Consider the following 15,000-nt stretch of genomic DNA (forward strand, 5'->3'; position numbering starts at 1 on the left):
ATTAACCCCTCTCTCTCTCTCTCTCTCTCTCTCTCTCTCTCTCTCTCTCTCTCTCTCTCTCGTAAAACACCGACACAATATATAATGTAATTGCCTTCTACCCTGTCTTCAGCATCATAAGCTTAAGGAATAAGTTTCCACTGACTTACCGTGGATCAAAAGGTAAACTTCAATTAATTTGGAAAATAACTTATTTCTATTCGTTAAGCACCCGTGAAATAATGTTTCAGTTCACTTGTTGTTGCTGTTATTCTTCAGTAGATGAGGCTCGTACTTGTGATACAGTTCAAAATATCAAAACAGTATAAGCAATTTAAACTATTACTATTATTGTATAATTGAATTGTTTTAGTCATGTTGGGTTTTTACATCTATGTCAGAAGTGCTAATTTTAGTAAATATCTGCTTGATGCCTTTAGTCGCATTTTTTACAACAGCAAACGTATAGTAACTATGTAAGTTTTCTACGTTGGTCTATATTTATACATCTCCTTTTCTTATCTTTAGGCTCCAAACACATAATGAATTGGAAATACCAACTGTGGCATGTTGGACTTCATTGTTATGACACTAATCACGCTGAGCGCTAAAGGAACACTTTACCTATAAGGTAAGATTAATTAATTTAGTCAATAATTGTCATTTTTATTGTGTATTTCCGTACTATTACTTTTAGATATTAAAGTACCAAACTTTTTGTGACGGCCTATGTACACAAGAAAGCATAGAGTCAGAAATTTACACAAAAATAAGACTTCTCATAATGAAGAATCAGTGTGTCATATAAAACAGCTATTTTCCATCATTGGGTAATCATTCTTAACTTTATAGCCTTTAAAATTCCCTTTTGCCTTTCCGTGCAGCTTGGTGCTCTCTATATCACTTAGCAACAAGTTAATCAGTCCAACCACTGAAACTTCGTAAATCCTGCAATATTCACATTATTCCTCATTCCTTTGTCCTGATTTTCACTTATTCTCACGTTTGTCTCCATTACTAAGTAATTTACCCTCTTTATCTGAGAAAAGGTAATTTCCCACTAACGATACTCATGAACAAAGTTCATAGATTCTACTGACCCTTCAGAGAGATCCTTTCATTAATCTTAACCGTTACACCTATAATTTCATCACTTCTATCTTAATGCTTAGGATGCAAACGTATTAGTGAATTCCTATCAGCTTAATTTTTTAACCATTATTTTATTGAATCGTATAAATCCTTACCGTGTAGAAACCCAAAACTATGAAATGTCATGACTATCTTCTGGACTACTATCCGTTCAACTTCTTTCGTTTCTTCTTTGCTCGTGTGTTAAGATAATTGACAATTTTCTTCATCTATGTTTTTAGAATTCGATTCAATCCAAACACAATCATAATGATATAATCAACCACTTTAAATCAACCTGTGTGTTTTTATATCGTTAATAACGATGTCATGTGCAACTAGCTTCACTAATTGTAATGAATCATAATAAATTTAACACAATATTCCAAATTCATTTTTTACTCCCCAGTGTCACTAAATTCGTATCCCTGTGTCAGGTGACAGCCGTAATTCAATCACTTTGAGTGAAAGGTCACTGTTCAGCGATGCCTCTCTCCTGCCTTTGCTGTCTGTTTTTTTTTTTTTTTTCATAGTGAGCAACATTACATTGTTTTAACAAAACCCAATAGTGGGTTTATTGTGCAACAAAATTATCTCTCGCAGGGGTGGGGGAGGAGGGGTGGGGTGGGATTTGACAACCACAGAATCTATTTCAGCTTCGTACATTTTAATGTCAATTTTTTCGTTCATATTTATATGTATAAAACCTTTGCGGGTATAAACTACTGAAATATGCTGCTATCATATGCGAAGGGACGTGATATCCCAAAGAATTCGTACTTAGTATTCAGAATGTTACATTTTTATTAACTGGAAAATTTTCAATATCTATTGAATATCAAAAGCATCATCTAAGGTCTTTGTAATTTTTCTCCAAAAACCATAAGATAATAAATAATGGATATGTTTTATTCCATTTGAAAAGTTCCTTTGTCCTTGTTTAAACTAGTCTCTCGTGTTCTTGTTTACGTATGGCAGTATATCATTATCCTCATTCCACTGATTGCCAGAGGCATTTCGTTCAGGAACTCTTTTCGGCATTATTGGGAGGGATGTATTCAGAAGCTCTTGGAATCCTCTAATGCCGCCTCAAGACACCATGATTTGGTGTTTCTTGAATTATTACTCTTTTGTCGTCGTTGTTAGCTGTTTTTCTTCATTACATTTTGTTGTATTTTATGGTGAATAAATAACATTTTAATTTGTTTTATAAATGGATAAATATGATGTTTGATCATAATTGTAAAGATCGTTTTTAGACAATAGCTGAAACCTTTTAACGCAAGAACAGCAATATTCTGTTAATGTTTTCACATAATACATTATAGGTATGTCCATCCTTCATGGACTAATAATGGAAAACATGCAAAGTTTAATAACAAACAGTTGAAGTCATCCTGTCAGAATTCTTGTACTGTGTTTTCCTTTCACGTTACGCTTACCTTTTCAGCTTCATTCTTGCAATGTTTACTCACACACAAACACACACACACACACACACATATATATATATATATATATATACATATATATATATATATGTGTGTGTGTGTGTGTGTTTGTGTGTTTATATATATGTATATATATATATATATATATATATGTACTTATATATGTTTAAACATACATACATATATATATATATATATATATATTACAGAGGAATCACACTCAAGTTGTCATGAAAATATATAGTATGCTCCTTCTAAAGAGACTGCAGAGAAAGATTAATGAAAAGCTAAGAGATGAACTAGCGGGATTTGGAAAAGGCAAAAGTTGTGCTGACCAAATCTTCATTTTAAGACATGTGGTACAGCAATGTATAGAATATAGAAATCCACTTTTGATGACATCTGTGGACTACGAACAAAGTCTTTGATAGTGTGAACCGGCCAGTTTTGTGGAGAATCTTGCGTTATTTTGGAGTTCCTCTTACACATATAAATTTGATTAGGTCTGTTCATGAGCATAGCAAGTGCACTGTTAATGTTAGTGGAGCCCTATCATATGAATTTCCAGTGAACATTGGAGTACTCTAAGGGAATGTGTTGTCACCCATTTTCTTTAACCTCCTCATGCATTTTAATGCATAGAATTGTTGGGGGTGACGGAGAAGGATTTGACTGGATTTGTAACAGAATATTAGCTGATCTGGAGTATGCTGATGCCGCTGTCCTTATTAACAGAATACCACTGGACTTGCAAAGCTTGCTTACTAGAATTCATGAAATATCAGATGAGGTTGGGCTCGAAATAAAAAGAAGAAAGGCTGAGATGATGAGAACGGAATATGCAATCAAAGATGTAATATTATTAGAAGGAGAAATAGTTAATGAGGTGGAATCCTTTAAATATTTAGGAACTATGATAAGTAATATAGTGTCTTTATGATTTGAGTTTGATGAAATATTGGAAAAAGCAAATCAGGCAATGGCTAGGTTAAGCAGAATTTGGAAATCAATTCTCTTGAAATTACATATAAAAACAAGATATATATCAGTATTGTGAGATCAGTGTTATTGTATGGACATGAGTGGTGGTATGATAATGAAACAATATCAAACAGATTTTGTACATTTGAGAACAAAGCCCTCAGAAGAATATTGGGAGTTAGATGGCAGGAAATGATTCTATGAGAGATTACTAGATTGCCATATGTGAACAAGATCATGGTGAGGGACAGATGGAGATGGTTTGGGGATGCTCTTTGCACTCCCCAAGAGAGATTTGTTCACCAAACGTTTAAATTGGCTCCACAAGGCACTAGAAAATTTGGAAGACCCAGCCCTACATGGTTGAGGACTATGAAGCGTGAAATAGAAGATGATGAATGGTGAAGTAATGATTTAAAAAGGTCAAGATAGAGACAACTGGCGAAATATAACGGAGGCCCTTTGCGTCAATAAGCGTGGGAGGAGATGATATATATAATATAATATATATATATACATATATATATATATATATATATATATGTATATATATATATATATATATATATATACATAGATAGATAGATAGGTAGTGGATATATGGTTGCTTAAGTGTATAGATGAAAAAATGGAAAGAAGATAATTTTTTTTTAAGTCACAAAACTACATTATCATAAAGCTAAAATATCATGATTCTTATTATGTTTAAAAATATCTTCTTAACTTAATCATATCGCTCAAATACAACTTGCTTTTTTAAAACAGCCTTTGAACTTTGTCATGTTTGAATATAGCATATTCGTTTGATTATGACTTTCCAAAATATCATTTTAGCTTCGTTATATGTGCAATATTTTTGTAATGGCTGGTATATCACTCAAAAATGCAAATTCCCTTCATTATTATGGTACTCTAAAAAAAAAAAATTTAATGATGCCAAAAATAAGCTGCATAAATTAATTTTCGTGACTCAAATATAACATCTTTATTTGTGTCATTACGAGATAGTCTCATAACTTGATCATTATTACACTTTAATAAGACTTATGCGGCGTTAAATTATGATGATCCTTACCTTCTGCCAGTGACATCATGATAAGGATGAGCATGAGGGGCACAGCCAAGGGGGGTAACTTCATCCTCTGGCGGGGCCTCCAGCATCCAGCTGGACCCCCCACATGTCTCCGCCGCAACCTCATGGTAATCCTGTAGGAAGAAGAGAATTTCGTGTTTAATTGCCTATAGCGGAATATTGTTTTTGTGAAATTGGCCGACTGGTTTTTCAATGTTTTTTGGGGAATCATTGTAACTTACTGAACCTTTTATCGGAAGGTTAAGGTATGTTGCAAATATTTGTAACTTTTCTTTTAGTAATTAGTTTTGGATCTGTATATATTTTCTTTTTTACAATTTTCTTTTGTAAAGATCAAGTGCTGTGCCAAAGAAAATGATAGAAATCTACTATTTATCAATTCATTAATACATTTTTTTTAATAGTAATTGTGTGGAAGGAATTATATCTTTTCCAATGAAATTCAAGTGATGCATAGGGAAAGATATTTCAGATCCTGAGACTTTGCTTATACCGTACAGTCGAAATGATTACTCTGGCAATTTCTAATTAATCATCACCAGAGAAACGTTCCATCAGCAACCCTCCTTTTTATGGAAATGAGGATAAATGTTCTTTGCCCAGGGTGTGGACAGAAAAGACTTTTTCAGCACACCAAAAGTTTAGATGACCGGAGGAATGAGAAATTTTAACTTTTCTGGTTTTGATACTTTAGTCTGATTTTGTTTTAGGAGTTGTTGCACAGTTTCATACTAAGTAATTCGTGGAGACCTTTCTCGACCTTCTGTGTGTTTATGTATTCTCTCTGACTTAGTTTGTTTTTATTGGGTATTTTATTTTTTATTTTTGCTTTTTGCACAAATGTCCATGCCGAAGCTGTGATTCTTCAATACCCTGATATACTTTCTCGTTACACAACAACGCGCACACATACGGTATATCATTACTAAGCAAGCTGCAACCCTAGAGAGAAAAGTAGGCTACTACAAGCCCAAGTGCTCCAATAGGAAAAGTAGACCAGCAGGAAAGGGAATACAGGTATATCGAATAAAGTATATGTTAGAAGTAATGATAAAAGGAAATCAAGATCAGCAACAATCTTAATATAGATCAGTAATATATAAACTCTGAAACGGAAATTATGTCAACCTGTTCAACAGAGAAACATTTGCAACATGTTTGAGCGTCTGAATTTTCATCTATTCAACCACCTAATAGATTAGGAAGATCATTCCATAATATATTCACAGCTAAAACAAAACTTCTAAACATACTATATCGTATTGGCCATTATAATGGAGAAGACAAGACTATTTGAATTAATTACATATCTACAGTAGCACTGCATATAATATGGTACAGTGTGTGATCTTAATACTGAGGATGGTGAGAATTATGAAAAATCTTATGCAATATGCACAAAGAAATAACTGAATGACGGTGCAAGAGGTTAATATCAAGATCACGAATAAGGAATTTAATAAACAGCGAGTTTTTTGTCCAATAAATTAAGATGAGAGTCTGAAGGCAAGACAAGAGAGCAATATCCATGCATAGAGCAATATTCAAAACCTTCACCTACTTACAATCATATTTTAAGTTTTGTTAGGTTTCAACTTTACCCCCCATAATTTGCATTATGCACTAATTTTAGCTAGATCTTATAGAAAAATTAAAAAACTGTAAGTCTAAATTTAGGAGATGGCTTCGATGTATCATCTCCACATGCATGAAGCCTGTTTTTCAAGCCAAACAACATATGGATATAAAGCGTGAAAAGTAATGGGCTGACATCATGACCCTGATGAATACTATATATATATATATATATGTGTGTGTGTGTGTGTGTGTTTGTGTGTTTTAAATATGTGTGTATATGTATGTATATATATATATATATATATACAGTATATATATATATATATATATATATATTAATCTGTGTTTGTGTGTGTGTTTGTTTGTTTGAGCATAACCCACTTCCCTTTTTGTAAGCGATTGGTCTGACTTCACACTATCAGAAATGTATGGTAAGTTCACATATAAAGATAAAGTACATGTAATCACATACACAATGTGTGTATTTTTTCATTAAGCCATTTACTCTAAAAGCAAGTGAAATCGAAGAAAAACAACACAACTAACACTGTTGTTGTATAAGTGGATATTAGCAGGTAAAAATCTTGTCTATTAAAAATTTCTGCTACATTAGTTGCGTCTTATACTTACACAAAAGGATACTTAACAGTGTTGAGCCTCGTGCACACACTTGTGTGTATTGGGAAAGGTGAAGCGTCCCAGTTTCCATTCATTCTTATTCAATAGTCACATTATATATATATATATATATACACAGTATATACAGTATATATATATATATATATACACAGTATATACAGTATATATATATATATATATATATATGTATATACAGTATATATATATATATATATGTATATACAGTATATATATATATATATATATATTTATTTATGTATATATATATATATATATACATATATATATATGCATATATATATATATATATATATGTGTGTGTGTGTGTATATATATACATATATATATATATATATATATATATTTATGTGTGTGTGGTTACTTACGGATGTGATGAGTGTGTGTGATTGAAGTCACCGGAAAACACGGCATTATGATGTAAATAGCGAAGGAAACTGTGTGACGTTTTACATCTTGAATAGTCCTATTTTGTACACTGTATATTGAAGACATCATCACGAGGACTGTAACAGTGTCATGAAAATTTCATAGCTTTTATACTTAGGGTTGAGAACAAACGGACTTACTAATAGTTGGACTTAGAGAAAAAAATATCGTAATCCTTTTTGGAAGGAATGGTTGAGACCTCAATAAGGATCAAGGTAAACTCTAATAACATTGAAATCTTCCAGGTGTTCACTCACCAGATCAGCTAAATTTATGAGGCTCGAAGATTTTTCTTCATTCAGATTTCTTTAAATGTGTATGTATGTTATGTATTGTTTACATTCCATATATGATTCTAAAATTCGTATTATTAAAATTCATAATGTTCTTTTTTTATCTTGGGTTTCCTCACAGGATTACAAATGTTGTTTTGTTCTTTGCCTATCTTGCACCAATTTTTTGTTGTTCATTTCTCTTTTCCACTAATTTCCTTACCTGCTCATTATGAAAATTAACAATACATATGGGATTTGATAGATGTATTCTTTAGTTTTATCAGGAAAGCTCTTTAAAAGCGGCTGCATGTTGTATTATTATTTTTATAGTCTATTTGAAATTGTCTAAAAAATAGTTGAAATTATTATAAGAAGGCCGTAAAGCAAGTTTTTTATGTTTGCATCATCATACAAAGTCTTTATACGCTCTTTCCACATTTCCTAATGCACCATCTAGATATTTATCTGTAAAGGGCGAAGGTGAGCTCCACTAAAAGCATTACTGAGGTGTCTTTAGAGTGTCGTTGCCCCCCGACCCCTGGCTGCATACACTTTGTAGTCTTACAGTCTACCTTATTACTGCTTTCTTCTTTTTATCTTGTTATATGACCTCCGTTAGCTTTAATTTCTTGGGCAATACACGGATTTCTTTCTGGTTTCTCGTCAGTGCGGCGTTGTGTCTTCCCGATCCCAGCGTTGTACCTAAAATCTAGACATCCGTCTATCTAGATATTTTATTCCTTTCACGTATTTCTGCTTAAACTTGTTTCAACATCAATATAATCAGTGGTACGTTCCCGCAATTTTTAATCTTCCTTTCCTCATACCAGCTACCCTTGTATTTATCCATTCCGTCCAGAGGCCAGCCATTTACTTGGACCAAGTATAAAGCGCTCAGGCTTACTGTTGTAAATTCAATTCAGCAAGATCTGTTGGTCTGGGCTTGCCACACCTGCTCAATTTGCGGCAAGACGCGACTCTGCTTCATAACTATACTAGTCGAGAAGTTATATGAAAAAGTCTTGTATACATAAACGTGTATATATATATATATATATACACGTAAATATATAAACAGTATATATATATATATATATATACTTACATATATATATATATATATATATACTTACATATATATATATATATATATACTTACATATATATATATATATATATATAATGTGTGTGTATATATAAAACATAAATTAAATGTTGGTATGTGTCAACTCACAAGAGTACGTGAGTGTGCGGTTATGTTTGTGTATAAGTCATTTTCCTTTATACTTATTTACTTGGGGGTCCCAAGGGAAACTTATCCATTATTTCCACTTCTCGTTGACCTTTCACCTCCTTTTCACCCCATATCCTTTACCCCTACACCACATAATAACTATTATCTTCCTTTGCCGTTAATAAAAAGCCTGAGAGCCATTGCAAATTCCTTCACGTACATAAATAATACCGTTTATTATAGTCATCCCAGTATCTTTCGTAGGGTTCTTTATTTCTCAGTTGTTCGTGTTTTACTTAATTACAAAGGCTATCTCGACAGCTATGTCTGTTGCTACATATACACATATATACACACACGCACGCACACACAAATATATATATATATATATAAAATGTATATATATATATATATATATATATAAATATATACACATTTATATATATATATATATATATATACATATATATATAAATATATACACATTTATATATATATATATATATATATGTATATATATAATTTCAATTTCAAGGCTCTAAAATAGTTGGAAGACCTAGGTCTACATGGCTGAGGACTATGAAACGTGACGTGGGCGCTGATGAAATGAATGGCATTGAATTATAGGCTCAAGAGAGACACGACTAGCGAGGTCTAACTGAGGCCTTTTATGCCAATAGGCGTAGGATTTGATGATGATGATAATGACACACACACACACACACACACACATATATATATATATATAAATATATATATATATATATATATATATACGTACAATTACTCTGGTATTCAGGGAATTTAACATGGAGCCGGCAACCCGATTATCATAGATGCATGGATAAATATAAAAGAGAAATCCCATAGCAACCCTCAACCTCACGGAAAAAATCCGTAAATACTGTATGCATTTAAATATACGGTATATATATATATATATATATATGTGTGTGTGTGTGTGTGTGTTTTATCTATGGGCATATATATATATATTATATATATATATATATATATGTATATATACATATATATATATTTATATATATATATATATATATATATACTGTATATACGCAAATATTTAGATTTTTATTTTATTTGGCCCCTGGTTTCCTTCACCGTTATGAAGTAATAATTGGTAAGGAACGCTGCACAGAGCAAGCCGTAGTACCAAAAAGGTCTGTTTATAACCAAGGTTGTGAGGAGCATCAAGTTTGGTTTTAACAAAAGATATCATGTCTCACAAGAGACCATAGTGTGGCACTTCATAATAAGGGCCCAGGAGGCACTCTCAGCATACGGAGTGTCACTTCATTCTCCCTGAGAGAGAGAGAGAGAGAGAGAGAGAGAGAGAGAGAGAGAGAGAGAGTAAAAAGGACTGTAGTCAATACTTTGTCATTGTTTTGAAAGATTTTTGCTCTGTTTGCCTCTAATTAAGAATTAATATTGATTGCTGCTTCGACCCTAGTTTCGTTTGATATTCTGTTGAGAACTTTTTATTATCAATCATCAGTACACAGAACAGAAAGATGCAGAAATAAGTAATCTTAGATATATATATATATATATATATATATATATACAAGCAAAACAATGAGTATATGCTCAATCAATATGTAACCGTGGGCCATTAATAATAGGGGTGCACTTTTATAACCACAATTTAATTTCATATTGTTTAGTAAAAGGCTGTATTTTGAGTTATGATTCAACTTACAAGAGAGCAGGGAAAGACTGTAATTAGGTATAAATCAGGTAAAGATCCTATATACTGCGAATGCTGGCACCTTCAGGATTTTTCCCCAGCCTTTGCAGAACATTGCTACTTCCTAAGTCAATCATATATCTTAGGAGAAATTTCCATTCCCAGTGGCCACTCTTTCACTGTGCTGAAAATAATTTATGATGGAAATGACGATCGACAATACTATGGCGTATTTCTGACAAAGGAGTTTTACATAAATTAGTTTTCCGTTTATACCACTATTATATTTGTTTTTTATACAATAAATTTTCCAAGGAATTCTGGCATAATATATGTAAAGATGGCTTTTGTAGGTCATCCTGGGAAAAAGTTAAAAACCTGCAACCTCATTAAAGAAGGATGGAGAAATGAGGAACGACACTTTGTTTTTCCTCTTTCATAGACAGCCTTAACCCTTAAGGCATAAGACCGGTGGAGCAGAGAGAGAGAGAGAGAGAGAGAGAGAGAGAGAGAGAGAGAGCTAGCTTCAAATAGTAGTAAATTAATCTTTAATTACTCCCTCAGGACGCCACTAACATAAAGCCTTACTTTTTTTATTTATATTCCTTTCCGCATAGATTTCCAAACGCGATTCTAATTAGACAACTCCGTAGGCGTTCTTTCCTATCTCTTTAGATCAGTTAAGTCTCCTATGGACATTTTTCCTTTCATCTGGTGTATGGCGTCCTGGACGGTTAATCCATTACCCATTTTGTTAGTTCTTTCTCCTTCAACACTGTTTGTTCTTCCACTCCCTCCGTTCTTGCTTAAATGAGACGCATAACTTTTACAGCTCTATAAAAAAGGGATGATCTGGAAAAGTTAATTAGACAGTTTTCAAAGAAAGTGAAGTTCGGATAATTTTTCAAAAATATATTATGGATATTTTCGTTCTTTTGCAAATCCAATGTAGCAAAATATCCGCTGACTAATATCAAGCCTAAAAGCTCTTTCTAACCTCAGCATTTCTAGAGTGTGTTTTGCAGTAGCCAAGGCAGGACATGTATTCCTAATGTTCTTTCTACAAAATTGATTATCAAATATTCTACTTGAGAAATAGAGTTGATTCATCCGAAAAAGTATTTTAAGCAATACAGAAGCTCAGATGTTCATGCTTGAGACGTGTTTTTTTTTTTTTTTTTTTTTTTTTTTTTAGGTTGACATTTGTTGTTTTATGTTTTAAAAGTTCCTCATTATTTTTACTTTCATCTATATATTTGTTTTGCTTTTGTGTTATTTTTTATTTGTGTTTTTACTATTTTCAATAAAATTACCAGGTTTTCTTTGTTAGTTCTTTCATACAGTTTATTCCTTACAATTGTGTATAAACGCATCATCATACTCTTATGCCCATTTCCCATTGTAAGTGCTAATATTTTTAGGCCTGAATATTCCTTGTATTATCAAATCTGCCTTTGAATATATTTTAAGATAACAGTTACAGTTGACTGACAATGTTTTTCTTTGTCAATGTTTTTTTTTTTTTTTCGTAAAAAATCACTAAAAATGGATATCAAGTATTGCACCCATAGCAGAAAGAATATTTTCTTATATATGTGTATTATATATATTTGCATATATATATATATATATATATATTATTTGATATATATAATATAGTATATATATATATATATATATATGTATGTATGTAAATATATATATGTATGTATATATATATATATATATATGTATGTAAATATATATATGTATGTATATATATATATATATATATATATTTCATTACACCTTATAATTAGGCTTCGTTACGGTCTATGTTCTTCATCTATTAATTGCATGCTTCTTTACTTAGAAAATCCTTTAGAATTGATATATGAATCCCCCCCCTCTCTCTCTCTCTCTCTCTCTCTCTCTCTCTCTCTCTCTCTCCTGATTCTGTTTTGTCAACTAACAAGACAGCAAAGGGAAAGTAATTTGTTCCGGATATCTTGTATATTAAATTAATTTTCTTATAATGCTTTCAGCAGTATGTATCTTATTACTTTTATGGTGCTTCGAAATCACTTGCTAGGTAGTCAGACTGCAATACGTAATTTACTTTACGAAGACTGAAGCTTAAAGTGGGAAAACCCTCTCGTTTAACCTATTTTAAATATACCAAAAGTCTGAATCATGTTAAATTATATTACTACAAAAATATAACTGCAATTAAATGAGAAGTGACGCGGTTAGAATAAGAGAGGGAGACTCTCAACCAAAACGTAGAATATAGAAAAATATTTGTTGGGGAACAGTTACAAAGAAAACCCACTCTCCTTGAAGCTCTTCCGACCGAATTGTAACTTCATTGGGCGATACCTTTTGAAAACGCTTAACGGGAAGTTCACACAGCAAGAATCCTTTGATGGTCTAATAGTTCCATTGGTCGAGGGATGTGTCCAGATAAAAATGTTTGGTCAGAAAGGGAAAAATGGGTGAAGAGGAAAGGACCCAATTTGAAGTATAGTCTCACATTATGGATTTTGCTGTTCCTCTGCCTACTCGTATGCTATTAGTAAATTCGATTAGGATGATGTATTTATGATAATGATTATGATGGGGTCTCATTTGCCCGATTTTTTTTATCTAGTCAGGATTTGCTCTAAATTAGCGTTTTTTTTTCTTTTTTTCTCAAGTTTTATGTTACATTTCCAATGGAATATACTGTATATACACGTATACGTTTGTCTATTGGTTTATAAACATACTCGGCTAGATAGTTTTTGGATGACAATGAATTACACGAAAAGATACACGATTTTTATGTAAACACACCAGTGTATTATACACTGATAAACAATGAAATCAATACATTATACATACATGTTACAAACAGAAGCGTACTCTAACACAGACTTTCGAACACCGTTCCTTATCAGATCACTTCTGCTTATATCGTAGCATAGCCATACATACAAGCCATCAGTAAAGATATTCATAAAATGAAACTCAATCAGCGTATGGATTTCAGAGTTTCTGCAAGTATTACATTTCCTTCAAATTCACTTCCATTTGATTATTTATGTGAGTGTTATTTTGCTTTTGTGCTTTATTTAATATCATTATATTCAATTATGGAATTATTGACACGTTATTGTCACGAACTTGACCCACATTTTGTAAGAGTACTAAGGAAAAGTGTGAAATCATTTTATTGCCAATATCCCATGATTCTCGCCTTGCTGTTTTCACCTCTCTTTTTCTTTCTTTACTGTTCTCTTATTTTCTTCTTTCATTACTGTTCGGTCATTCTGTTTTACATTCATTGTTGTTCTCCTACCCTTTTCTTTCATCGCATTTCCCCTATCACGTTTTTCTGTTATACCCGTTTATTGTTTTCTTCTTATGCTGCCATTCCCCTATCAATATCCTCCTTTACGGATTTTCTTTTCTGCTCTGCGAAAGCCACCACCTGTGAGAGTCACAACTATACAAGCTGAAAGGAAATTGGTATTACTGGCTAAAGCACGATCCGATTCCTGCTTGGGCGTTTAGAGGACGAAGCGACGAGGAAAGAAAAAGGGTTTCCTATTGTATAATGATTTGCGAATAAAATCTAAAGAAATATGTATCTCATATCCTTAAGAAACTTTACACTTAGCTGGTGTCACAGGACTGGTATTTGAATAGTTGATATTTCTCTTTCAAATAATTCAATGGAAAATGAATGGATAGATATGAGAGAGAGAGAGAGAGAGAGAGAGAGAGAGAGAGAGAGAGATGCCCTAGTTGCGGTAAAGTAGATCCTGTCTTTCAAAGAACCATGTAATTCAAGATATAAGAAAAAAAAAAAACATTATCTGCAGGTAAAATTGTTTCTCGTACTAATTATAATTTATTTTCAGTTGTTTTAGGTTTATGAATATGATTAGGGCAAAATAACCTGAAAATTATTTCAAAATTAATTTGATGTCTACCCAAAATTTTTAGTAATTTAAAATACAAGATAATTGCGACAAAAGACTCGAGACAGGATACTGCTGCCGAGCAAATAACAGAGAAAATAAGATATTTATGATAAAATGACTGCGTACACTAGAAAACCTTCGTTGCTATAGTAGGAAAACTCGACTGGTACTATAAGTTCCGGGAGCATCTTATCAGAACAGTTTAGCTGTTATTAGAAATCAAAAGCACCATTATTATATAATAAAATGACGTAGAATACAAGACGACTGGAATATTGCCCACAACTGCAAAGCGAAGCGACTGCAGTTGAAATGTTTGGTTAATATCTTCAAGAAAATCATAAATAGTGAAAAATGTAATGGGAGTTATGGAGAATAAAGTAATCAGTTTAAAAAACTGGTAGAAATAAATGACATTGGAATTTTGGTGAATGAGATAGGTGTTAGAAATAATCTCTCGAGAGGAGGAATATGAAGTATATGTCTTAATTAAGAGCTTCAAATAATTAGTGATGTGAGTAGTAATAGTAGTATTTA

At 32.2% G+C, this 15,000-nt stretch overlaps 1 protein-coding gene across 2 annotated transcripts in view; it reads right to left on the reverse strand.

Annotated features, from left to right (window-relative positions):
- LOC137644938 (uncharacterized) overlaps window positions 1-15,000 on the reverse strand; it is a 357,605-nt gene that overhangs the window by 43,481 nt on the left and 299,124 nt on the right. For both annotated transcript variants that reach the window (XM_068377814.1, XM_068377815.1), the window contains exon 3: window positions 4,618-4,748. In XM_068377814.1, coding sequence (XP_068233915.1) covers window positions 4,618-4,741 — 124 coding nt within the window. In that variant the 5' untranslated portion in view covers window positions 4,742-4,748. The remainder of the gene's footprint in view (window positions 1-4,617; window positions 4,749-15,000) is intronic.

Source organism: Palaemon carinicauda, chromosome 8, assembly GCF_036898095.1.
Source record: "Palaemon carinicauda isolate YSFRI2023 chromosome 8, ASM3689809v2, whole genome shotgun sequence".
Taxonomy (NCBI): domain Eukaryota; kingdom Metazoa; phylum Arthropoda; class Malacostraca; order Decapoda; family Palaemonidae; genus Palaemon; species Palaemon carinicauda.